The sequence below is a fragment of the Pseudophryne corroboree genome, chromosome 1 (genome assembly GCF_028390025.1).
Source record: "Pseudophryne corroboree isolate aPseCor3 chromosome 1, aPseCor3.hap2, whole genome shotgun sequence".
In the NCBI taxonomy this organism is placed as follows: Eukaryota; Metazoa; Chordata; class Amphibia; order Anura; family Myobatrachidae; genus Pseudophryne; species Pseudophryne corroboree.
This window is the reverse complement of record NC_086444.1, coordinates 269591187-269618161: the sequence shown is the minus strand read 5'-3', so window position 1 is coordinate 269618161 and position 26975 is coordinate 269591187. Positions and strand designations below refer to the sequence as shown.

Genomic DNA, 26975 nt, shown 5'->3' with positions numbered 1-26975 from the left:
AGGATTGGCAAAGCATGCTACTTAATAGAATTGTTGGGGACTTGGAGTTACACATACCGAAGTGATTGCATGGATATAGTGTAGTGTTTGACAGTTTGACTGTTTTGAAGACACTATTAAGGGTCTTCTGGACTATGGGGGTAATTCAGATCTGATCGTAGCAGCAAACTTGTTAGCTAATGGGCAAAACTATGGGAGTAATTCCAAGTTGATCGCAGCAGGACATTTTTTAGCAGTTGGGCAAAACCATGTGCACTGCAGGAGGGGCAGATATAAAATGTGCAGAGAGAGTTAGATTTGGGTGGGGTGTATTCAAACTGAAATCTAAATAGCAGTGTAAAAATTAAGCAGCCAGTATTTACCCTGCACAGAAACAAAATAACCTACCCAAATCTAACTCTCTCTGCAAATGTTATATCTGCCCCCCTGCAGTGCACATGGTTTTGCCCAATTGCTAACAAACTTGCTGCTGCGATCAACTCAGAATTACCCCCTATGTGCACTGCAGGGGGGACAGATATAACATTTGCAGAGAGAGTTAGATTTGGGTGGTTTATATATTGTTTCTGTGCAGGGTAAATACGGATGCTTTGTTTTACACTGTAATTTAGATTTCAGTTTGAACACCCCCCCCCCAAAATATAACTCTCTCTGCACATGTTATATCTGCCCCTCCCCCCTGCAGTGCACATGGTTTTGCCCATTAGCTAACAAATTTGCTGCTGCGATCAGATCTGAATTAGGCCCATGATCATTTCTGTGAGCTATGGGCACTGGGGCTGATAATGCAGCGTTGGAAGTAAATTGGGCTTACAATGCTCCGAAGAAGTGTGTATGGAAATAATGCTTATATATGTCAGTATGCAGAGTTGTACACCTCTCCTGTACCCATATCAAGATGCCTCTACCTTTTCATATGCACCTGGTTTGCTATTAGTTATAAGCGCACACCTGAACCTACCCAATACTTTGCATAGCTCGTAGTTGCTGCTAATCTCCCTCACTGAACTTTGGGGGTCATTCCGAGTTGATCGTAGCTGTGCTAAATTTAGCACAGCTACGATTATCCTCACTGACATGCGGGGGGACGCCCAGCACAGGGCTAGCCTGTCCCGCATGTCAGTCTCTGCCCCGTCGCTGAAGTACAAAAGCATCGCACAGCGGTGATGCTTTTGTACTTCAGGAGCAGCTCCCGGCCAGCACAGCTTTTGCGCGCTGGCCGGGAGCTACTCGTCGCTGCCCGGCTCGCAGCAGCTGCATGTAATGTCATGCATCCGCTGCGGCCCGCCCCCCGCACGGTCCAGCCACGCGTGTGTTGGCCGGACCGCGCCCACAAACTGGCGGCCAAATGCCACCCCATCCTGCCCAGCGACCGCCTCTGCCTGTCAATCAGGCAGAGGCGACTGCTAGTCAATGACAGCAGTCGGCTGTCAGCCATGCGACGCTGTGCGCATGCGCAGTTTTTATCTGATCGCTGCGCTGCGATAAACTGCAGCGAGCGATCAGGTCAGAATGACCCCCTTTGTCTGCGTGAGTGGCCATGTTAAAGCCCATTTCAGCGTCTTCAATCATAAGTTTAGATGCAATCAGAATACGTAAGATCCTCCCTCATCCGTATTAGTGTGCGCTTATTTCTGGAGTCTGTGCCATAAGCATATCTACAGTACAACGGAAGCAAGGCATGCTATGATATGGGCCCCTGGGTCCAGTGGGGCCCACACTGCACCCATATAATTATGCTTACCCCTCCGTAGTCCCGCAGTGGCAGACAGCACTTGTCCCAAGGAGCCTCTTCTGGGCCTTCCACTGAATGGATTTGGAAGAAAACTTTACAGAGTAGTAACATTGGATCCCAGAAGACACACTAGGGGGTTGAGGTCTAGTTGGACCTCCTGTTGGTGTACGCTGGGCAGAACTTTGTCCAGGGAGACTGTTCTGGGCCTTCCACTGGATGGATTTTGAGGAAAACTTCACAAAATGGTAACATTATGGGGTTGTGGTCATGGTCGGATCTACTGTCGATGTACGCTGGGTAAAACTTTGACACAGGGAGCCTGTTCTGGGCCGTTCACTGGTGCCTGGTATGAACTTACGCCACTGCTTGAAATAGCATCATTAATTACAAAAGGAAAACGTTAAACCCATTTCACAATGGAAAAGTGATTCTAAAACTGAATAGAAAGAAAAGCTGGGGATCAGGGCCACTGACAACACCCCAAACACAAAACCAACACTGGGTGTGTTGAAAGAGTTACTAAGCTACTAATTATTTTCAATACATCCAACTCATTGATAACTAAATGACAGGAAAATGTAAACCCGGGCAACGTCGGGTATGTCAGCTTGTACTGTATATATCTGTGTTGCAAAATGCATTTTCTAATTGACCACCCATTCTTTTATATTCAATGACAAAATTGGAATATTGACCTACTGTATAGTGCACACAAGCAGCAAAAAGTTCCTGGAAACAATGGGACACAATGGACACATTGACACTGAAGCAATACGTATTCACCACAGACAAGTCCTCTAGAAACGGCACAGTATAACTGTGAGAGGAATCAGAATGCCAGGAGCACATTTGTTTTAAACAAACTTTATTTAAAACCTTCAGCGCTTTTTTATTCCCTGAAGCATGCTACATGAGTCCCACCTATATAATATTTTACTTTAGTATGACGTACTGCTGTATTTTGTGTGCCATTACTGCAGTAAAATCATTAGTAGGTACTATAGTTACAAAACACTGCCAGAAGATTCACTCAACGCTGATACAGTGGAAAAAAGCTATAATGTGCTATGACTTATGTGTAACATAACTCTGGACATGAAAGGTCATTAAAAGTCAAGAGACAATGCAATACCTAAAAGCTTGTGCAGTGCTCATCACAGTACATAGAGCATTTGCAAAAGTATAAAACTGTATTTAAAATAAATAAATATATATATATATATATATATATATATATATATTAGTGATGAGCGGGTTCGGTTCCTCGGAAACTGAACCCCCCCGAACTTCACACTTTTTACACGGGTCCGAGGCATACTCGGATTCTCCCATATGACTCGGTTAACCCGAGCACGCCCGAACGTCATCATCCCGCTGTCGGATTCTCGCGAGATTCGGATTCTATATAAGCAGCCGCGCGTCGCCGCCATTTTCACTCGTGCATTGGAAATGTTAGGGAGAGGACGTGGCTGGCGTCCTCTCCGTGTATTGTTGATGCAAATATTTGTGCTTGCTTTACTTATTGCTTCATTGTGGGGACTGGGGAGCAGCTGTATATTAATATAGGAGGAGTACAGTGCAGAGTTTTGCTGATCAGTGACCACCAGTTTTATCCGTTCTCTGCATGAAAAAAACGCCCCTTATCTGTGCTCAGTGTGCTGCATATATCTGTGCTCACACTGCTTAATTGTGGGGACTGGGGAGCAGCTGTATTATATAGCAGGAGTACAGTGCAGAGTTTTGCTGACAGTGACCACCAGTATACGTTGTCTGCCTGAAAAAACACTCCATATCTGTGCTCAGTGTGCTGCTTTATTGTGGGGACTGGGGACCACCAGTATAATATTATATAGGAGGAGTACAGTGCAGAGTTTTGCTGACCAGTGACCACCAGTAAACGTTGTCTGCCTGAAAAACACTCCATATCTGTGCTGCATTGTAGACAGTATATAGTAGGAGTACAGTGCATCATTTTGCTGACCACCAGTATATAATATATAGGAGTACGATACAGAAGGCCACTGCTGTACCTACCTCTGTGTCGTCAAGTATACTATCCATCCATACCTGTGGTGCATTTCAGTTTTGCACAGTTTGCTGACCACCAGTATATAATATATAGCAGTACGGTACAGTAGGCCACTGCTGTACCTACCTCTGTGTCGTCAAGTATACTATCCATCCATACCTGTGGTGCATTTCAGTTTTGCACAGTTTGCTGACCACCAGTATATAATATATAGCATTACGGTACAGTAGGCCACTGCTGTACCTACCTCTGTGTCGTCAAGTATACTATCCATCCATACCTGTGGTGCATTTCAGTTTTGCACAGTTTGCTGACCACAAGTATATAATATATAGCAGTACGGTACAGTAGGCCACTGCTGTACCTACCTCTGTGTCGTCAAGTATACTATCCATCCATACCTGTGGTGCATTTCAGTTTTGCACAGTTTGCTGACCACCAGTATATAATATATAGCAGTACGGTACAGTAGGCCACTGCTGTACCTACCTCTGTGTCGTCAAGTATACTATCCATCCATACCTGTGGTGCTTTTCAGTTTTGCACAGTTTGCTGACCACCAGTATATAATATATAGCATTACGGTACAGTAGGCCACTGCTGTACCTACCTCTGTGTCGTCAAGTATACTATCCATCCATACCTGTGGTGCATTTCAGTTTTGCACAGTTTGCTCACCACCAGTATATAATATATAGCAGTACGGTACAGTAGGCCACTGCTGTACCTACCTCTGTGTCGTCAAGTATACTATCCATCCATACCTGTGGTGCATTTCAGTTTTGCACAGTTTGCTGACCACCAGTATATAATATATAGCATTACGGTACAGTAGGCCACTGCTGTACCTACCTCTGTGTCGTCAAGTATACTATCCATCCATACCTGTGGTGCATTTCAGTTGTGCGCAGTATATATAGTAGTAGGCCATTGCTATTGATACTGGCATATAATTCCACACATTAAAAAATGGAGAACAAAAATGTGGAGGTTAAAATAGGGAAAGATCAAGATCCACTTCCACCTCGTGCTGAAGCTGCTGCCACTAGTCATGGCCGAGACGATGAAATGCCATCAACGTCATCTGCCAAGGCCGATGCCCAATGTCATAGTAGAGAGCATGTAAAATCCAAAAAACAAAAGTTCAGTAAAATGACCCAAAAATCAAAATTGAAAGCGTCTGATGAGAAGCGTAAACTTGCCAATATGCCATTTACGACACGGAGTGGCAAGGAACGGCTGAGGCCCTGGCCTATGTTCATGGCTAGTGGTTCAGATTCACATGAGGATGGAAGCACTCATCCTCTCACTAGAAAAATGAAAAGACTTAAGCTGGCAAAAGCACAGCAAAGAACTGTGCGTTCTTCGAAATCAGAAATCCCCAAGGAGAGTCCAATTGTGTCGGTTGCGATGCCTGACCTTCCCAACACTGGACAGGAAGAGCTTGTGCCTTCCACCATTTGCACGCCCCCTGCAAGTGCTGGAAGGAGCACCCGCAGTCCAGTTCCTGATAGTCAAATTGAAGATGTCACTGTTGAAGTACACCAGGATGAGGATATGGGTGTTGCTGGGGCTGGGGAGGAAATTGACAAGGAGGATTCTGATGGTGAGGTGGTTTGTTTAAGTCAGGCACCCGGGGAGACACCTGTTGTCCGTGGGACGAATATGGCCATTGACATGCCTGGTCAAAATACAAAAAAATTCAGCTCTTCGGTGTGGAATTATTTCAACACAAATGCGGACAACAGGTGTCAAGTCGTGTGTTGCCTTTGTCAAGCTGTAATAAGTAGGGGTAAGGACGTTAACCACCTAGGAACATCCTCCCTTATACGTCACCTGGACCGCATTCATCAGTAGTCAGTGACAAGTTCAAAAACTTTGGGTGATAGCGGAAGCAGTCCACTGACAACTAAATCCCTTCCTCTTGTAACCAAGCTCCTGCAAACCACACCACCAACTCCCTCAGTGTCAATTTCCTCCTTACACAGGAAAGCAAATAGTCCTGCAGGCCAAGTCATTGGCAAGTCTGACGAGTCCTCTCCTGCCTGGGATTCCTCCGATGCATCATTGAGTGTAACGCCTACTGCTGCTGGCGCTGCTGTTGTTGCTGCTGGGAGTCAATCGTCATCCCAGATGGGAAGTCGGAAGACCACTTGTACTACTTCCAGTAAGCAATTGACTGTCCAACAGTCCTTTGCGAGGAAGATGAAATATCACAGCAGTCATCCTGCTGCAAAGCGGATAACTCAGGCCTTGGCAGCCTGGGCGGTGAGAAACGTGGTTCCGGTATCCACCGTTAATTCAGAGGCAACTAGAGACTTGATTGAGGTACTGTGTCCCCGGTACCAAATACCATCTAGGTTCCATTTCTCTAGGCAGGCGATACCAAAAATGTACACAGACCTCAGAAAAAGAGTCACCAGTGTCCTAAAAAATGCAGTTGTACCCAATGTCCACTTAACCACGGACATGTGGACAAGTGGAGCAGGGCAGACTCAGGACTATATGACTGTGACAGCCCACTGGGTAGATGTATTGCCTCCCGCAGCAAGAACAGCAGCGGCGGCACCAGTAGCAGCATCTCGCAAACGCCAACTCGTTCCTAGGCAGGCTACGCTTTGTATCACCGCTTTCCAGAAGAGGCACACAGCTGACAACCTCTTACGGAAACTGAGGAACATCATCGCAGAATGGCTTACCCCAATTGGACTCTCCTGGGGATTTGTGACATCGGACAACGCCACCAATATTGTGCGTGCATTACATGTGGGCAAATTCCAGCACGTCCCATGTTTTGCACATACATTGAATTTGGTGGTGCAGAATTATTTAAAAAACGACAGGGGCGTGCAAGAGATGCTGTCGGTGGCCCGAAGAATTGCGGGCCACTTTCGGCATTCAGCCACCGCGTGCCGAAGACTGGAGCACCACCAAACATTCCTGAACCTGCCCAGCCATTATCTGAAGCAAGAGGTGGTAACGAGGTGGAATTCAACCCTCTATATGCTTCAGAGGATGGAGGAGCAGCAAAAGGCCATTCAAGCCTATACATCTGCCCACGATATAGGCAAAGGAGGGGGAATGCACCTGACTTAAGCGCAGTGGAGAATGATTTCAACGTTGTGCAAGGTTCTGCAACCCTTTGAACTTGCCACACGTGAAGTTAGTTCAGACACTGCCAACCTGAGTCAGGTCATTCCCCTTATCAGGCTTTTGCATAAGAAGCTGGAGACATTGAAGGAGGAGCTAAAACAGAGCGATTCCGCTAGGCATGTGGGACTTGTGGATGGAGCCCTTAATTCGCTTAACCAGGATTCACGGGTGGTCAATCTGTGGAAATCAGAGCACTACATTTTGGCCACAGTGCTCGATCCTAGATTTAAAACCTACGTTGTATCTCTCTTTCCGGCAGACACAAGTCTGCAGAGGTTCAAAGACCTGCTGGTGAGAAAATTGTCAAGTCAAGCGGAACGTGACCCGTCAACATCTCCTCCTTCACATTCTCCCGCAACTGGGGGTGCGAGGAAAAGGCTAAGAATTCCGAGCCCACCCGCAGGCGGTGATGCAGGGCAGTCTGGAGCGAGTGCTGACATCTGGTCCGGACTGAAGGACCTGCCAACGATTACTGACATGTCATCTACTGTCACTGCATATGATTCTCTCACCATTGAAAGAATGATGGAGGATTATATGAGTGACCGCATCCAAGTAGGCACGTCAGACAGTCCGTACGTATACTGGCAGGAAAAAGAGGCAATTTGGAGGCCCTTGTACAAACTGGCTTTATTCTACCTAAGTTGCCCTCCCTCCAGTGTGTACTCCGAAAGAGTGTTTAGTGCAGCCGCTCACCTTGTCAGCAATCGGCGTACGAGGTTACTTCCAGAAAATGTGGAGAAGATGATGTTCATCAAAATGAATTATAATCAATTCCTCCGTGGAGACATTCACCAGCAGCAATTGCCTCCAGAAAGTACACAGGGACCTGATATGGTGGATTCCAGTGGGGATGAATTAATAATCTGTGAGGAGGGGGATGTACACAGTGAAAGGGGTGAGGAATCGGAGGATGATGATGAGGTGGACATCTTGCCTCTGTAGAGCTAGCTTGTGCAAGGAGAGATTGATTCCTACATTTTTTGGTGGGGGACCAAACCAACCAGTAATTTCAGTCACAGTTGTGTGGCAGACCCTGTCGCTGAAATGATGGGTTCGTTAAAGTGTGCATGTCCTGTTTATACAACATAAGGGTGGGTGGGAGGGCCCAAGGACAATTCCATCTTGCACCTCATTTTTCTTTCGTTTTTCTTTGCATCATGTGCTGTTTGGGGACAATTTTTTTTGAAGTGCCATCCTGCCTGAAACTGCAGTGCCACTCCTAGATGGGCCAGGAGTTTGTGTCGGCCACTTGTGTCGCTTAGCTTAGTCACACAGCGACCTTGGTGCGCCTCTTTTTTTCTTTGCATCATGTGCTGTTTGGGGACTATTATTTTGAAGTGCCATCCTGCCTGACACTGCAGTGCCACTCCTAGATGGGCCAGGTGTTTGTGTCGGCCACTTGTGTCGCTTAGCTTAGCCATCCAGCGACCTCAGTGCAAATTTTAGGACTAAAAATAATATTGTGAGGTGTTCAGAATAGACTGAAAATGAGTGTAAATTATGGTTATTGAGGTTAATAATACTATGGGATCAAAATGACCCCCAAATTCTATGATTTAAGCTGTTTTTGAGGGTTTTTTGTAAAAAAAAACACCCGAATCCGACAAAAAAATTTCAGGGAGGTTTTGCCAAAACGCGTCCGAATCCAAAACACGGCCGTGGAACCGAATCCAAAACCAAAACACAAAACCCGAAAAATGTCCTGTGCACATCACTAATATATATATATATATATATATATGTGTATATATATATATATAGCATATTTGTAAAAAATTTTTATCTACAGTAGATACAAAATGTCAACTTCACTGTGAGGTACTTATAAAATAATTCACTTAGCACAATTACCACGTTGCTGTAAGAGTAGTTTACAAATCCATCTGGTCTGAAATCAAACATTTGTTCCAGGACTATTAATTTCTGTCATCACATGTACAGTCTGTGTATGCATACATCTGTTTCTTTACAATGAGCTTCTCATTGAAATATTAGCAGTGATTTCAATTCCCCAAATCTGTATCTGTTATATAGCAAATGCCATCTGTGTGTCGTTTGTTCGAATGTCCCCTTCTTCTAGTTTGTGCTATTGTGAACATTAAAAAGTTGTGAACATTGTGCTATTGTGAACATTATTAAAGTACAATCACAATAAAAGAACTATGGATGGTAACCACGGGAAGATAGCCTCAAGTTTTAACTTCCCGTGCTATTCAATTGTATGCCCATTTCCTCATGCAGCAGGCCCACAGCTAACATGCATGAACCCATAGGTTCTGGGTTATTGTCTGTTGCCAAAGGTTAATATGCTTGCAGTAGGCGCAACAAGTGTGAAAAGCCCTACTTACCGCATATTTCAGTTTGCACCTCAAGAGGGTGCAAACAGAAATATTTGGTAAATAGAGCTTGTGGGCTTACTATGGGCTGCAATTGAATAGCCCTGGGTACTGCTACAAGCCTGTGGTGAACCCCGCACCTAATTGTATATGCCCTATGAATGTGATCAAAAATCCCTGAAGTTTCTAAAAAGGTTAGTAGTTATTTAGTTATTCGTACAAGAAGGAAACAATACATTAAATCTATGAGGTTTTGGATGGTATATGTCTGTTGATCTTGCACCAGAGTACAGTATTACACAGATCAAGGGATAATGGGGGTCATTCCGACCCGTTCGCACGCATAGGTTTTTCGCTGTGGTGCGAAAGGGGTGCGGGTCGCTAGCGATCGCAGCCCTGCTAAGCTAAAATACACTCCCCCGTAGGCGTGGACTATTGATCGCAGCAGCAGCAGCAAAAAGTTGCTGGCTGCGATCAACTCGGAATGACCACCCTTGATGGAACTGTTCAGGTCATAGCAAGGAGTTTGTAATTGGAAACAATGTAGTTGCAATGTAAGATACAGTATATACTGTAGTAGATACCCTGATCTGTCAGGAGATCCCACCAGTAGAGCAAGGAGAAGACTCATTGAAGAATCATTGAATTTGAGTGCAGTGATTTGTTGATACTGAACAATGGGGGTCATTCCGAGTTGATCGTAGCTGTGCTAAATTTAGCACAGCTACGATCATGAACTCAGACATGCGGGGGGACGCCCAGCACAGGGCTAGTCCGCTCCGCATGTCAGTGAAGCCTTCCCCCCCCACCGCAGAAGTGCAAAGGCATCGCACAGCGGCGATGCCTTTGCACTTCAAGAGTAGCTCCCGGCCAGCGCAGCTTTAGCGCGCTGGCCGGGAGCTACTCTTCGCTGCGAGCCACTCCCCACACGGTCCAGCCACGCCTGCGTTGTCCGGACCGCGCCCACGAAACGGTGGGCAAATGCCACCATTTCGACCCCTCCCACCCATCAACCGCCTCTGTCTGTCAATCAGGCAGAGGCAATCGTAGCGCAGCGACGGGCAGCCATGCGCCAGTGCACTGTGGCGCCGGCGCATGCGCAGTTCTGACCCAATTGCTATGCTGCGAAAAACTGCAGCGTGCGATTGGGTCAGAATGACCCCCAATGTTCATGTGGCTCCTCTGTTTGTGATTTAAGTATATTCGGATGCAGAGAAACGCATCTGAATAAGTAAGCTCTTACTATCGTTGCAATCACTTCTTGGTTAAATGTTCCAAAAAGAGTGGATTGAACTATATATGCAAAACATACTCTGATCCCCATGATTCACTAGTTGTGAAACTATTTATCATTAATGGCACTTGTTCCACATACATAGGCCAAACATGATCATGTGCATTGCTCCTGTTTTTGCAGTTATTCTTTGAAGCCATTACTTTATAATGGAACTTAAACCAGGAGACACTGACAGCTACAGTATTTCCTAAATAATGCAATTTGCAGGCTTGACAAATAAACATAACATGCTATTAATATGTATATAAAAGCTGCTGCAGTTTACCTTTCAAGGAAGTAGTTACTTGTGATATAAAAGTATGTCAATAAGCTCCACCGAAACACACGTTTATAAATGTTATAAATACAGATGGGAAGTTTGTGATCCTGCACAGCCAAAAGCTTCCAGCCACAGCTGTCAATAACATTTGGTTGGTTCCCCGCCCCAGATTACAAACTGCATTTAAATATGACCACTGTTTGCATAGTGCGAGTGCACCTAAGTGCTTCCACATTGCCACAGGAAATTCCAGTGATGCCGTCACATGACATCAATAAGGATTTCTTCCTGGTAGCCAGACCTGGTGTCTTGCTTTGCATAGGCTATCAGATATCCCATGTAGTGCATCATAATTAAAAACATGCTAATATCTATCTAATACTAACTGACGTTTTATTTAATAATTCATCCTTTTTTGTATTGGACATATAAAAAAACTTAAATTAGGGGCAAAGTATTTGCATATCAGAAGGCACGTAAGTCTAAGAAAGTAATAAAAAAAATACCTTGCTAGGCAAATCCAGGGATTGCCTGGGTACATGAATAGGTGAACATTTAAAATCCTGAAAATAGATATTAGTCATAGACCTGTAGGGATTTTGTAAATCCAGGGCACCCCAAGTGAGGGCTACCACTCCACCACCTACTAAGATGCAGTGCCACCACCCAGGTCCAATGAGACTTTGGGTGGCTCAAGGAACCAGGCCGGGCTGGGATAACTATCTGCCCCCTCTTGTTGTCCCTGTCCCCTGCAGGTGTGAAGTGTGGGCAGTAGTCTATATTTTGCAGACTGTCTGTGTGGACCAGTGTCAGACTGAGGCATGTAGGGCCCACCGGGGGACTGCAGTGGTAGGGGCCCATTGTTAGGGGTGTGGCCAATCTGCAGAGGGTGTGTGGCCTGCTACCTCATTGGTTTGACTAACCATTAGAGTGTGCAACGTCTGAGCCCATTCATAAATATATACAGTGAATTCAGCTGCTGCATGCATGATAATGTACAAGATTAATAACAGCAATGCACTGTAGAAAATACACCATAGTTCAGTATAAGGTAACATACAGTATGTATAATGCATAATTCAAGTGCACAGTCTGGAACCTGATCCTTAGAGCAGAAGGTGGGCCCACCGGTGGTCTCCTCTGTACCCCTGTGGGCCAATCCAAGCCTGGTGTGGACCCTGGCTGGCATATCATAGCCAAGCACCCAAGTCCTTGCATAACTTAGATACCGAGTAATAGTATTCAGTAAGTTCATGATTGCAGCTCCTCGAGTGGCAGTAAATTCATGATTGCTGCTCCTCAAGTGGCAGTAAGTTCATGATTGCTACTCCTCGAGTGGCAGTAAGTTCATGATTGCTACTCTTGGAGTAGCAATCATGAATTTACTGATTACTACTCCTCTATATCTAAGTTATCTGTCTGCTTCTCTTTCATGTCAGCATATGGCTCTATAAACAGTAGTCACTGGATCACTCATTCAGTGTTTAAGGCGCCCACTTAGGTTTACTTAATGGTATCACAGCCCAGTAAACCTAACTGTTGTAAATGACCACCACTTGTTTTTCATTGTAATAGGCTGGAAGAACGAGCTCAGATACACAGAGGACCACATGTTGGTTGTGAGTGGCTCACAAACATTTAGCAAAACCAGCTAGTGACATCCTTATTGCAGCTACACACTGTAGCAAAATCTTTATTAATAATAATAATAATAATAATATATTTTTTTATATAGCGCTCTTTCTCCAACAGGACTCTGGGCGCTTTATATGTATTGTATTTGTAATGTTTTCCCTAAATTGTGCACTGAAAAAGCTCAGTAAACTCTTGCATAGAAAATACATCCTTCCAAATTTTCCCAGTAAACATTTGAGGTCAATGTTGGCTACCCACCCTACTGTATGTAAACTTTTGTAATCAGCTAAGTGTAGCTCATACAAGGTGTGGCTATTAAGTAACAAGACTATGTGTAAAAAATAAACAGGGAACATTGACCTTGGACTATCCCAAAATGATTTCGCAAGTTTCACCACTTGTGCACCTATAGTTTGCTGTCAGACAGTGTTCGAAGAAGTTTTGTTTTTTTCATGCTTCATAAAAATGCTGATTCCAAAAAGTAGAGCAACGTGATAACTTAACATTTTATGTTAAATTGAACAAAACGTCCACCAGATCTTTCCCTATGCTAACTTTGACTTATGGGGCAAATTGTACTGTATGTCACATGCACATTTGAGTGTCACAAAAGGTTTAGTAATGGTTGTGAGAATGTCGAAGATGATGAACGTCCTGGAAATCCTTGCAGATCAAAACAAACGAAAATGTGGACAAAACTGAGAAAATTGTTCGACTTGATCATCAACTCAGCATCCGAATCAATGCAGAAATGTAAAACATTGACATAGAAACTGTTAGGCAAGTTTTACATCAAGATCTTACCATGACAAAAGTTTGTGCTAAGATGGTTCCAAGGCTTCTTACTGCCGAGCAGAAAGAAAATCAAAAGCAAATTTGTACAGACATTTTAGAACAAATTCAAGCGGATTCACATTTTTTAGATAAAGTTATTTACCTGTGAAGAAACATGGATGTTACAGTACAGTCCTGAGACAGAACGCCACAGGAAAACATCATTGCATATAATGAAGAAAGCACATCAAAGCAAATCCAAATTCTGAGCCATGTTAATTCTTTTCTTTGATATGAAAGGTTTTATTTTGGCACACTGGGTACCAGAAGATGCAACAGTGAATTCAAATTATTACAAAAATGTTCTAGAAACTTTACGGGAAAGAATCAGAAGAAAGAGGCCAGAGTTGTGGAAAATGGTTTCATCCTCCATCAGGACAACGCACCAGCCCACACAGCTCTCACTGTGAAGCAGTTTTTGGCTGAGAAACAGATAACAGCGCTAGAACACCCACCATACTCTCCAGACCTAGCATCGTGTGACTTCTTTCTCTTCCCTAAAGTCAAATCTGTACTCAAGTTTAATCGTTTTGCATCAGTTACTGAGGTAAAGAAGAAAACAACAGATAATGAGCATGGCTTTGACCAATGGAAAAGAGGAACAGAGTTAAAATGTACTTAATGTATTGAAACGTACATTTTGGCATCAGTCTTGTTATGTAATAGTCACTTGTATACATAAATCTAGTAAAACATGCAAACAATCCTGATATGACCACTGTAAAATTACCTAGAACGACAAGTCTTATGTGTATCCCAACTGGTGGCTGCAAAGAAATTCCACATTGCCACATTGAGTGGACACACTCTAGTAATTCAAGGAAATGCAGCACCTGGATATCAAAATAATGATAATAGTTGTGGCAATGGCAGCATACAGCACCAGACACAGACACTGCCCATCATACCACTTTTTACTGTGCTTGCACAAAAAAATGGACATATATATAATGCACAATCATAAGCTGAAAAAGCTAAAAAAAAAAGCTAAAAAATGCATTATTTTAATCATATGATTAAGCGAACTCCACTAAGTTTTGCTAATAAGGGCACCATTAGGACATCTTTTTAATCACAATGAGCACTTCCTGTAATGCTATCAGTGGTAAACATCAGCAAATGACAAAATACATAGAAATAACCTAACTGACCTACAATGTGTTTACATTTTAATTACAACTATGAATATAGATATTTAAAGATATAGGCAAGAGTTGTTAACTTTTAACGTTAACCAAGTGAGTTAATTATAGGAATTATGTCACAAGCTGCTGAGTGGCTTGTTCCTGTCGGGAGTTCTGGTTGTTGCCTGGCAACCAGGTCACCACAATTTTCCGGCCGCAAGGGCTGCCGGTCCCTACCTGGCGCCGCTCAGCTATCACGTTCCTGGTTGCCTAGGTATGTGACCACCCGCTGTCAGTGGGGAGGTACATGAACAGAGTTTGCAATCAACTTAGCTCCTGTGGGTAAAACTCTAGTTTGTCTCTCGTGGTCTCTTGTCTATTGTATGAACCCCTACTAGTGAATGTTTAAGTCTAGGGGGGGGGGGGGGGGGGGACTGTTATTAACTCTGGCTCCAAGGGTCTCACACACATTCCGCTAGAGTTCCATAACAAATTATTAATACTTACACAGAAATTGCAGCAGGTGTTGATAAACATGAGGGGACTGCAGTAATAATCATACTACAATTCATTAGGTAAGTCTAACATGAAGAGCACAATACATTTGCAGTCGCTGACATTACAGTACATATTTTTTCTTCATGGCTTTGCTGACATGTTCTGAATCCCCATTAGACTTGATTCAGCCTATTCTGAAATTAATTTGCAAATATATTTGCAAATTACTGTAGTCCCAAGTTGCATAAAATTCAATAAAAATAACCCTCACAGAAGAATCGTGCAACCCTGTCCAAATATATAAAGCATCAGTGACAGATGTCACTTATCACTGGATTACTACTGCTTTGCTATTATTTCCATCGCACTGTTTAAAATATAGTAAATAATTACATTTTAAAGCATGCACAGTTTCCAAGCCTTCAGTCAGCCCCAGGGCTAGAAAGGGTTCCTTATAGAGAAAGTTACAGGGAGCAGAAGAAACACAGGGCAGCTACTGTAAGTGCTGGCTGGCGCCTCTATTGGTGGCTAATGGAAAAATCTGCCCAAAGTGATGAAGCTCTTCCCAATCCACCTTGCCTGAGAGGGGTGAGGTATATATCACAATTGAGATCACTGGAGTGAAATGTAGATATCCACAATCTCAGTATAAACTTTCATTTAACAAAGAAACTCATAAATGCCTCGTTCACCACTTTATGAAATGCTAATATTATAGAACCATGCGTTATCAACCATAAGCCTGCAGTGCATGCTGGGAATTGCAATTGCACAACATCAGTTTGCCTCTAATATAAGTGGCTACAAGTTTCAACATAATGCCCTAGTATACTTTCCAATATCTCCCTGACATGCCTGCCTCCCCAGTCACCTATTATTTCTCCCTGTCACCCACTTTCTTACTACTGTACCCTTGAGGGTATTATTGTGTGACCACACCCCTTCTTTGTAACTTTAAAAGGTTTATTCTATCAAGCGGCTATATGTCTGAGGGCGCAGCCACACCCCGCAGTGACATGCCCGCAACTTCCCCATTTTGCGTTCCCATTCAGGCCACCTCCCAGACACCGCCCAGAAGCGCCCATGGCTTTGCCTCTCTAGCCAGAGCCAGCCTTAGCTAGAGGCAGGCTAGGCATTTGCCTAGGGCATCCAAGCATGTCTAGGGGCATCCAAGCCTTTCCTGCAGTATCTCATGCTGGGAGGGACAGACTGCAAACTGTTACTTTCCAAATGTATTCAATCAGTACTTGTATACACTGCTGTTTACATTTGTCAAATAGAATGCACACTGTCCCTTAATGTTCTTAAACTCCCTCCACATGCTTGAATGCCCCTGACTTGTGAGACAGCAGAAGCCTGGTAACTGCAATTCCTGGATATGTGACATTTTCACTGACTATATGAGGATATTACTGGATGGCTTCTTATGATACCATATGTGTATTTTTGAAGACTGCTTCACATAAATCTGACATCACCTATACTGCTTGTGCACATGGGGGAGGGGAACCCTGCCATCTTGTGTGTGTCCCTTATCCCTGTGCAAACCCCAGGTGTCTGCAGGGACATAACATGGGTAGTGCTCTCCCCACACTTTATTTTCTAGTCAGTCCATGCCGTAAAATTCCCCTGCCATCCAGTACTGTAACGTGGTCAGTAAGTTGCGTGGCGCTTTTTCTATATGAAACATCAGTGCAGCATGACTTTCAGATGCGTCAGACTGGAGAGCAGAGCATATTGCTCCTGCAGTATAAAATAAAGGGCATGCAGTTGCCGGGAGTAACAGACACCAGCAAACACACTGAACAGTGAAGAGAATGGTCAGTTGCTACATGCTTGATACTGGTCTTTTTGTATAACCAGCAAGTGTGGCAGTATCTGGACACTGCTGCTATCTGTTTCCAATGAGCAAGCGAAAATAAAGGGTGAGGCTTGCAAAGGATGGCATACCCTGTGAGGTCACATCCCTTGTACGGGTGCCCCTTTAACGGATGCGAGCACAAGCACGCACCCACCCATCTTGCCACCCCCATCTCACAAAACGCAGTCATAAGTTTTATAGAAAAAAAGGCTACTAGCATTACTAAGATGGGGCATATGTGTCAGGTGCATTATTGTGTGGATTTATGTGTATTATGGGCATTACTAATTTGGGGCATATGTGTAAAGTGTATTACTGTGTGGAATTATGTGTATTATGGGCATTACTAATGTAGGGCATACGTGTAAGGGGCATTATTGTGTGGAATTATGTGTATTATGGGCATTACTGTGTGTCATGCAGGGTTGAACTTGTCCACAGGGTAACCACCCGGTGGGCCCCACTGCCTGAGTGTTGCTGGGTCAGATGCAGAACTAGCGGTGGTGCTAGGGGGCACTAGACAAAATTTTGACTTGGGCATCAAATTGGCTAGGGCCAGCTCTGTCTTTAGCTCAGACATTAGCTCTCCCATACAGGGCCGTAACTAGGTGTGTGCGAAGGGGGCACCGCACATAGCGCTGCATGGTAGGGGGCGCTGTTGACGGCACTTGTCAATTATCTGTTTTAATTCTTTTCACTTGCAGTTTCCCCTCTTTTTGAAGCCCAGCATCTCCTGACCACCGCTGTCTCCTACCCCCACCCCTTCTGCTGCTCATACCTATACATTTATGAACTCAACTTGAGATTTCTTTGTTATTCAGTCACACTGTCCATTATTACTTTTCAAGATGCTGACATACTCAGTATTCGAACCCATTGCCTGTGGCATTGCAGTCAGACACTCTATTCATTGAGCTATGAATTCTAACTATTTGAAGCTTACCTTGTACTTTGTGAAAAAATGATCAACATTGTGGCTGAAGCAGATCTATGTAGTTTGTGGTTGGAAGAGATTGTATGTGCGGGTGCACACTACATAGATCTGCTCAATTGCAATGTTGATTATTATTTTACAAAGTACCAGTAGCTTCATATAGTTCTAATAGTTTTTATGCAGGATCCAATAGCTCAATGAGTAGGGTATTTGATTAGAATTCAACAGGTTATAGCTTTGAATCCTGGGTATGGCAATATATTAAAATATGTTATTTAATAAAGGGTATTGTAAGTGATTAACAACATGAGGCATGTGCCTTATGTCCCTATTGAGAAAAAAAAAGGGGGCGGGGGGGCGCCAATTCTCTCTTTGGCACAGGGCACCAAAAAGTCTAGTTACGGCTCTGCTCCCATATATCATACAGTAGGTAATTTGTGCATATACTCAGGGTAACGGATATGCCGTAGGGGTTACAAGTGCATTTTGTGCATAACTCAGTGGTAAATAATGGCAAACAGTGCAAACATCTGCATTGTGTATGGTATGCTTCCAACTCTGAATCAGGACCTATACAGTCACATGATCACATCTACAACACATCAAATAATATAGAAGCATGTCTCCCATACATTATATTATAAACAGATATACATTATAAACAAATATATAATATGCTAGTAAATAAATGGAATCTGCCTGATTAATTCAGCTGGTCTACCCCTCCCCTACCCCTCCCATACCATTATACATACCCTCCCGATACCAGTCCTCCTCTGTTCCGTCACTAATGAGCACAATGAGAGCTGGAGCATATGGGAGCTGGGGCATGTGGGAGCTGGGGCATGTGGGAGCTTCGAGCATGTGGGAGCTGGGGCATGTTGGAGCTGGGGCATGTGGGAGCTGGGGCTCCCTGCTGGAGCATGTCGGACTTGGGGCATGTGGGACCTGGAGCATGCTAGGGCGTGTGGGAGCTGGAGCATGTGGGAGCTGGAGCATGCTGGGGCATGTGGGAGCTGGAGCATGCTGGGGCATGTGGGAGCTGGTGTATGTGGGAGCTGCAGCATGTGGAAGCTGGGGCATGTGGGATCTGAGGCGTGTGGGAGCTGGGGCATATGGGAGCTGTGGCATGTGAGAGCTGGTGCATGCAGGAGCTGGAGCATGTGGGAGCTGGCTCAGTTGGGGCATGTGGGAGCTGGGGCATGTGGGAGCTGGGGCATGTGGGAGTTGGAGCATGCTGGGGCGTGTGGGAGCTGGGGCATGTGGGAGCTGGAACATGTGGGAGCTGGGGCATGTGGGATCTGGGGCGTGTGGGAGCTGGGGCATGTGCTGTGCTCATTATGTGCAGGAGCTCATTTTATAATAATATGTTATGCAGAATAGGGGAAACTGTATTAAAACAGGATTTGGGGGTGTTCATTTATAGTAGATTTAGCGGCAACACACAATGTCAAAGTGCAGCAACAAAGGCAAATAAGGTCTTAGCATGCATTAAAAGGGGAATTGAGACAAGGGATGAGAGCGTAATCCTGCCACTGTACAAATCATTGGTACGGCCGCATCTTGAGTATTGTGTACAGTTCTGGGCACCACACTATAAAAGAGACATATTAGAACTTGAAAAGGTTCAGAGGCAAGCTACCAAATTGAATAAGAGGCTGAAGACACTGGACTATGAGGAGAGGCTTTCTAGATTAGATATGTTTACACTAGAAATGAGACGACTAAGAGGGCATATGATTAATATTTACAAATATATAAAGGGGCAATGGGGGTCATTCCGAGTTGATCGCTAGCTGCCGTTGTTCGCAGCGCAGCGATCAGGCTAAAAATCGGCACTTATACGCATGCGTATGGTGAGCACTGCGCACGCGCGACGTACTTTCACAAAAGCCGATGCAGTTTTACACAAGGTCTAGCGACGCTTTTCAGTCGCACTGCTGATCGTTGAGTGATTGACAGGAAGTGGGTGTTCCTGGGTGGTAACTGACCGTTTTCTGGGAGTGTGTGTAAAACGCAGGCGTGCCAGATAAAAACGCAGGAGTGGCTGGAGAAACGGGGGAGTGGCTGGCCGAACGCAGGGCGTGTTTGTGACATCAAAACAGGAAGTAAATAGTCTGAAGTGATCGCAAGGTAGGAGTAGGTCTGCAGCTACTCTGAAAATGCACAATTTTTTTTTGTAGCAGCGCTGCGATCCTTTCGTTCGCACTTCTGCTAAGCTAAGATACACTCCCAGAGGGTGGCGGCTTAGCATTTGCACTGCTGCTAAAAGCAGCTAGCGAGCGATCAACTCGGAATGAGGGCTAATATGTGAAGCTATCATGTGAGTTGTTTACTAAGAGACCTCTACAAAAAACGCATGGACACCTGCTAAGGCTTGAGGAGAGGAAATTTCGTACTCAGCGCAGGAAGGGATTCTTCACTGTAAGGGCAATACCAATATGGAACACATTGCCAGAGAAGGTTGCAATGGTGGACTCAGTCAATGCTTTTAAAAATGGGTTAGACAAATTTCTAACGGAAAAAGATATATGAGGATATAGCCTATAACCTAAATAGAATAGGGAATGCAATATAATTCAGGTTGAACTCGATGGACTACTAGTCTTTTTTCAATCTCACCGACTATGTTACTATGTTAGAGGCAAATCATCCATACACATATAGAGATAAACATCTTCTATATATCATATTATCTACATAATCTCCCCATATAAGCATCTAATTCCAATGTGCTGGACTGAATAACCTTAATAACACATATAACATTCTTAGTGAATATTTAATAAATAAAGAAAGTAGGGAGATTACAGTGTAGGATCCATTCTGATTCAATCAGATGGTATGGGGCAGTATGGATGGTGTAATGTTTAGCATTACTGCCTCACAGCACTGAGGTCATGGGTTTGATTCCCACCATGGCCCTAACTGTGTGGAGTTTGTATATTCTCCCCGTACTTGCATGGGTTTCCTCTGAGTACTCCAGTTTACTCCAAAAATATACTGTAGGTTAATTGTCCTTCGACAAAAAAAAATAATTAACCCTAGTGTGTGTACTGTACATGTATTTAGGGATTCCTGCCCTGCCTTTTGAAAAAGCTGCCCTGCTGTGCAGTGATACGTGTGAAGGTTACAGGTGTACTATACTATTCCCGGTGGACACTGAATATACACTTCATCGTCGCATGACATGCTGGTGCTGTACCCACAGGTAATAACAGTTATAGCCAGACACCACTGCCCTACAGAGCTCGGTTCATTTCAGCCTCCGGCGGTCATCAGCTTGAGACGGAAATGCTCTGACTTTCTAGCGCTCTCACCGCCCGTCACATCTCTCATTGCCCGGCAACTGCTTCCAGTCGCAGCGCTGATTACAGTACACCAAGGATTAATTTAGAGGCTACTAAGCCTCTTATAGACTCAGCAGTGAGATGGTATGCAGTCAATTTACCAACAATCAAAATCCAGACGGACAAAATACCGACAACCATTCACCGATGGTCATAATACAGACAATGGATCTGCTGTATCCTGAAATAATATGGACTGTGTAGAGAGAATCTGTGCAGGGAGGAGGCGCACTCATGCGGGTACACCAGTTTTCTGATTATACTTACAGGGGGAGATTTGTTAAAGCTTGGAAAGAGATAAAGAGGAGGGAGATAGAGTACTAACCAATAAGCTCCCAACTGTCATGCTACAGACTTTGTTTGAAAAAGGACTGTTAGGCGCTGATTGGTTGTTACTTTATATCTCACCACACTTTTATAACTCTCCCCCACTGTTTGCTATGTGCATGGATAAGATCTATTTGGCTGTGCATGTGCACCAGAAATCAGAGGAACATGTGATGAGTTACTCCAATCAGGGCTCAGCACATGAATCTAAGACCAATTATGCTTAGCCTCATGTGACTGAGGGAAAGCCAATCACTGCAGAAAAAATAACAGGCCCTGCTGTAGGGATGTCAGTTGAGTTGACATTCAGTCATCAATGATCTATGATTTTTAACCATCGGATTGAAACCATTGCAGATCACGCCTTCCATCCACCATTGGACCTTCATCGCTAATGTTCAACATCGTTAACCATCCATTGATGGTAAAACTATTTGCTAACGGCATCAGTTGTGGAAAAAGTGGGGAGTTTTTAATGCTTAACTGACTGAACTGCTCCAGGCAAATTGCTTCATTTAATTGATTCATTAGTAGTAATAAACTTAGGGGGAGATGTATAATGTAAAGAGTAGAGAAGTGGAGAAGTTTCCCACAGCAACAGTCAACTTCTACCTATGATTTTATAGAATGTACAATACTGTACTTAGTAAGTGCTAACTAGAATCAGATTGGTTGTTATTGGTAGGGAGGAGGGCTAACACTTGTCTGCTGCACAATATATGTTTACAGTACACCAATACATATTACCATAAGTTATACTACGTCCTTACCAGTCCACCACATGTGCTGAAGGAAGCAAAGGAGCCACGATTGCGGAGAACCGTGCCACTGTAGTAACAATCTCTATCTGTATCTTCAGTATTCAGTGGTTCCCTTCTGCCCCTCCTTCTCTCTTCAATTACAAATCCTGGTGACAGAAAACGGCTATCTTTCTTCAATAAGAGATACAGATCCTTTCCAAAGGCAGATATCTTTACTCTTAATTTTCCACTACTTTCTACAGCTTGCTTTGAGGAACTGTTAGAATTGCCCAAAGAGGGGGCTGAAATAGATGAAGACATACTGGAAGGAGATGTATTTAGGTTCTTTGTACCAGAATACCAAGGAAATGGTGAAAAGTGATAAGACTCATGAGATGCATGTTCATCGTATTGCTCTTCTTCTTGATCCAGTTGGTATTGACTGTATGTTGGAGTAGATGACAGAGACGATACAGAACGTACCTCCCTTGAACTAACAGCAGCCTGATTATTTGGTGAAGGACGTTTTTCATTGCTATGGTTTCTGTAGACCTCATGAGTTCCTAATACCACAATGTTTCTCCCTTCTTGTCTTGATTCGTGTGAGCCCCAGAGTGATGGAAATACAACCTCTGATTCTTCATCCCATTGGGAGGAGAAAATATAACCTGTAAAATATAATACCAGGGCGTAGTATCATTTAAAAGTCAGTGTACCTGTTAATGAGTGCTAATTAATTATAGACTCAACTAAACATAGAAATAGGATGAAGTTAGAATGTCGACAACCAGAATTCAGCAATATGGCGAACCCAGCATTCCAAGATGGTAGTAATGTTATTTAAAGCACTGATCCATCTCCATAGAAGTACCATATAATGTATACACCAGTGATGTGCAGTGAGGTGAGGTAGGTAAGGCAGAGCCATTCCTGTCATACTAACATATACGCCAGAGTTTTGACAATAAAAAGTATATGACAGCTGCAAAGAATATATTAGAAATATCTTCTTTGTATTATTCTAATCATTTTTATAGTCAAACCTCTGGAGTAAAGTCTATGGCAGGTGAGGCAGTGCCTATCTTTTCCGCACGTCTCTGATCAAATCTCACCAAATTTCCAGCAGTATATATGGCTGCACCTGTGTGCATATATTGTGTGTACTGTAAATCTGGCTCTGCTACTAGCCAGTGCCTCCTGAGCCATTTTCTTCACTGCACATCCCTAGACTATACACATAAAAGCAGATAAAGACCAAAAATATATATATTGCCTGCCCGATCAAATACATTTTCATGTCATTTCATCTACTTAGATTCTGTACAGTTCTTGACTTTACTACTTCCAATGAAAGTTTGTTCCAATCATTTGTTACCATTCAAGTAATACTTCCAAACATTGCTCTAAAGCTGCTGACATAGAGTTTCAGGGCACTGCACTATGTAATGTTCATGTACAGTACTTTCTTCCATCATTATATACTTTTTGAGTACTTTCAAGTAACAAAATGTTTCTTTAATAGTCTTTCTCTCTCCTTAAGATTATAACCATACTTATTGAGATCTTGTATCCTTAAGATTATAACTATAAGTATCGCATCTTGTATTCTATTTTAATAAATTGAATACATTTAATAAATTCTTCCTTTCCTGTGACAGAAAAATAAAAAAAAAAACACCTTTTTTTTATCATGCAAATATGAGTTTGCACCAGCCCAAGAGGAACTCAATGCAGTGTTTCCATCGAAATGGCATTTTGCTGCAAGGTTTACTACAGCTTAAGAACCTCTTAAAATGTCTATTACCTAAATGTGTCATATTTTTAAAAGTTATATAAATTCTTTATTTTCTGTTGTATGATCAAAACTTTTAACAATATATTGAATTAATTTCTGAACTACTAAAAAAGATATTTAAAATTAGAATAGCATTTTGGGGCAGATTTAGCAAAGCTTAGGGAGAGGTGAAGTGGAGATAAATTTCCAACCAATCAGCTCCTAAGGGTGGGTACACACTATGCAGAAGGATCCACCAACAGGATTTAGGGGTCTATTTACTTGAATGGAGATAACGTGGACAGAGATAAAGTACCAGCCAACTAACTCCTGTCATTTATCAAACACAGCCTGTAACATGACAGTTAGGAGCTGATTGGCTGGCACTTTATCTCCATCCACTCTATGTCTGTCCATGGCTAGTAAATAGACCCCTTAGCTTTTGCAGAACTGTAAAACTATAAATCTGTGTCTAATATAAATAGTCTGACACATAAAGGTGACTGAGTACTATGAGGAGGTAAATGATGTCTCAGTCATTTCCATACCTGATCTACAGTAACAAGGTTTTCAACATACATTCAGTCATGTATGACAAGACAGTAAAATAGTGCCTATAACTGTCTGTTTCACCAGTACTTTATCATCCAGGTGTTTTTCGATTGGAGTAATTTGGGATTAATTAAATAAATTATTGAACCATGACTATAAAGCATGTATGGAGAGTTTCCAATGGAGACACCCTCTATTTTCCACCCATATCTTACATAAACAATCATCATTTGTCACTGATGACACCAAACTACACCATCATTTGACCTTAAGTCAAATCTAATATTAAAATAACACATATAAATTAAGTGTGCATTTTACATAAAACACAGATTAAGTGCAATACTCTTAACTTAATTAGTATCCAAAGTGTTATATTATTTACATTTTTGGACTATCAGTGTGTTAATGTAGTACATTTAAATGATTATCCCATATCAAAAGCCGGTATTTTTACTGTATATCATGCAAGCACGATTTAGTTTGCAGTTTGTACTCAGATAATCTATGTAATGAAGCATCTCACTAATTTGTAATTTGCCATTAATCACTTTTCATAATTCACAACTTGCAGTTTCATAATAACAGTCCAGGTTCCATTCAGAATAAATTGCTGTCATTCTGTTTCATTGACAAAATGCCTGGCTATCAGCAACCTTACCCAACTAGCAGCACTGTGTGTATTTAGCCTTCAGCAAAACCTCTGTATGGTCATGCTTATCTTAGGATCTGAACATGCACTTGGTTAAATAGTTTGCTTTTATAATGTTAAGAATGACACATTCTACAAATTGTTTAAACAGTAAATACACATTCACTTCTTACTGCTCAGCAATCTTTTCAAAACTAGCGCCTTCTCTGGGCTGAAATGTAGTTATTGTTGCAGGTATATGAAACTATCATTCATGTAATAAATACAAAGTTGAAACTAAATCTTATAAGTAAAGGGATAGGGGGACTCTAAGAATGTCACTAGTTTATATTAGGAAGATTTGGCAAAGGAAATTATAGGTTCTCTACATCAAACTGTCCAGATCTGTAAGTGACAATGACACTGCCAGTGCATACAGCATTAATAATACAAAGACAAGTTGAATTATTTAAGACACACACGCTACAAAGACATGCAATACAGTCACATATGAATGAAATAAAATACAGATGACCTGGAGGGATGATCTTATTTTCCAGCATTTGATAACTAGTTGTCTATGTGGATTGGGTGGATGAAGATGCAGTTGACCTAGATATGATTAAACACACACACAACAGGAGAGCATCACACCTACCTGTGCTGATCTTACATGACAGGATACATAAGGACAGATAGACAAGGCAGCAGTTGCAGTGCAGTTCCATCCCTTTTTCTTGCCCCATCCACTTAATGGTCTAAACACATGGAACAGACGCTGAAAAAGTCCTAAATCTGCCAATGTGTGTTGCTCGCTTTCCCCGGCTTTTTTTTTCCAGCAAAGTTAGTGAATCACTGCCCAGAGAACAAATTTGCCTCTCTTTTTTTTTCCACCGTCGTCTGTGTGGATTTATTGAAGGGGGCAAAAAAGGGAAAATTATGACTTTGGGATAAAGTATTTCTTCTGCAGTAAAAGAGTGATTTTTTTTGTGTGTGTTATTGGTGCAAATCAGATTCCTTATGAGTACAATCAAGCAAGAGCTTCTTGCTAAAGGGACCCACTGGATTGGGAGGCAGATGAAAGTAAAAGGGTTTCTGTGCAGGAAGGGAGAAATATAAAGCAGCTGCAAAGCAGACAAAAGAGGGAAAGAGATCAGATCTCCTTTGCACTCACACACATGCACATGCTGTACTGAATACTGCACATTATCTCTCTGCCTCACACAGCTATAAGAGCAGCAGGAGGGGAGGAGAAGTAAGGAGAATGCTGTAACTAACTAGGTGGCTGTACAAGTTCAGACATTCATAGAGGAGGGGGGCTCTGCTATCAACTGGGAGCTGATTGGCTGCAGACAAAGCCCTATTTGCATAAATTGCACGTGAAATGGATGCAGGTAGCACTCCAGTGCCCCACCAGGGAGGCAGGAACTTCTAGCACAAGAAGTTTAAGAAGCTATAGCAACAGAGCTAACAATGGACCAATGTGTGACATTCATAAGGAGTTACCTCTTCCGTATACAGTACCTTGTCATACTGCAATGCATCTTATCAGGTTTCATGCACATGTAAAATAGTGCAATGCATGTGCATTGTAACTTTATGTTGTGGAAAATCAGTTGATTTTTCTACTTTTTTTTTTTTACTTATTGCTTACAATTTTCCACCTGCAAATATTACTACTGTTTAAGATAAAGAAGATGAACCTGGACTTAGCATCCTGCAAAGTACATGCATATCAGTAGTGGTGGTCTTCACCAAAGAAGCATAAGCAGATCGATTGATCATTCAGAAAATCTGAAGCCACATTCAGCAGAATATCCTGACTGAGTGATCAGTATGAAATCCTGGAGCACTGGATCCCGGTGTTCAAAATACCGATGCCGGGATCCCTCAGGTAAAAAAA

The 26975-nt window shown here is 42.9% G+C and overlaps 1 protein-coding gene across 1 annotated transcript in view; it reads right to left on the bottom strand.

Moving 5' to 3' along the window:
- ADAMTS19 (ADAM metallopeptidase with thrombospondin type 1 motif 19) overlaps positions 1 to 26192 on the bottom strand; it is a 512659-nt gene extending 486467 nt beyond the window's left edge. Inside the window, exons 1-2 of the mRNA XM_063964256.1 lie at positions 25731 to 26192; positions 22146 to 22783 (exon numbers count right to left, since the gene is read on the bottom strand). Coding sequence (XP_063820326.1) covers positions 22146 to 22783; positions 25731 to 25818 — 726 coding nt within the window. The 5' untranslated portion in view covers positions 25819 to 26192. The remainder of the gene's footprint in view (positions 1 to 22145; positions 22784 to 25730) is intronic.
- Between the last annotated feature and the right edge of the window lie 783 nt (positions 26193 to 26975).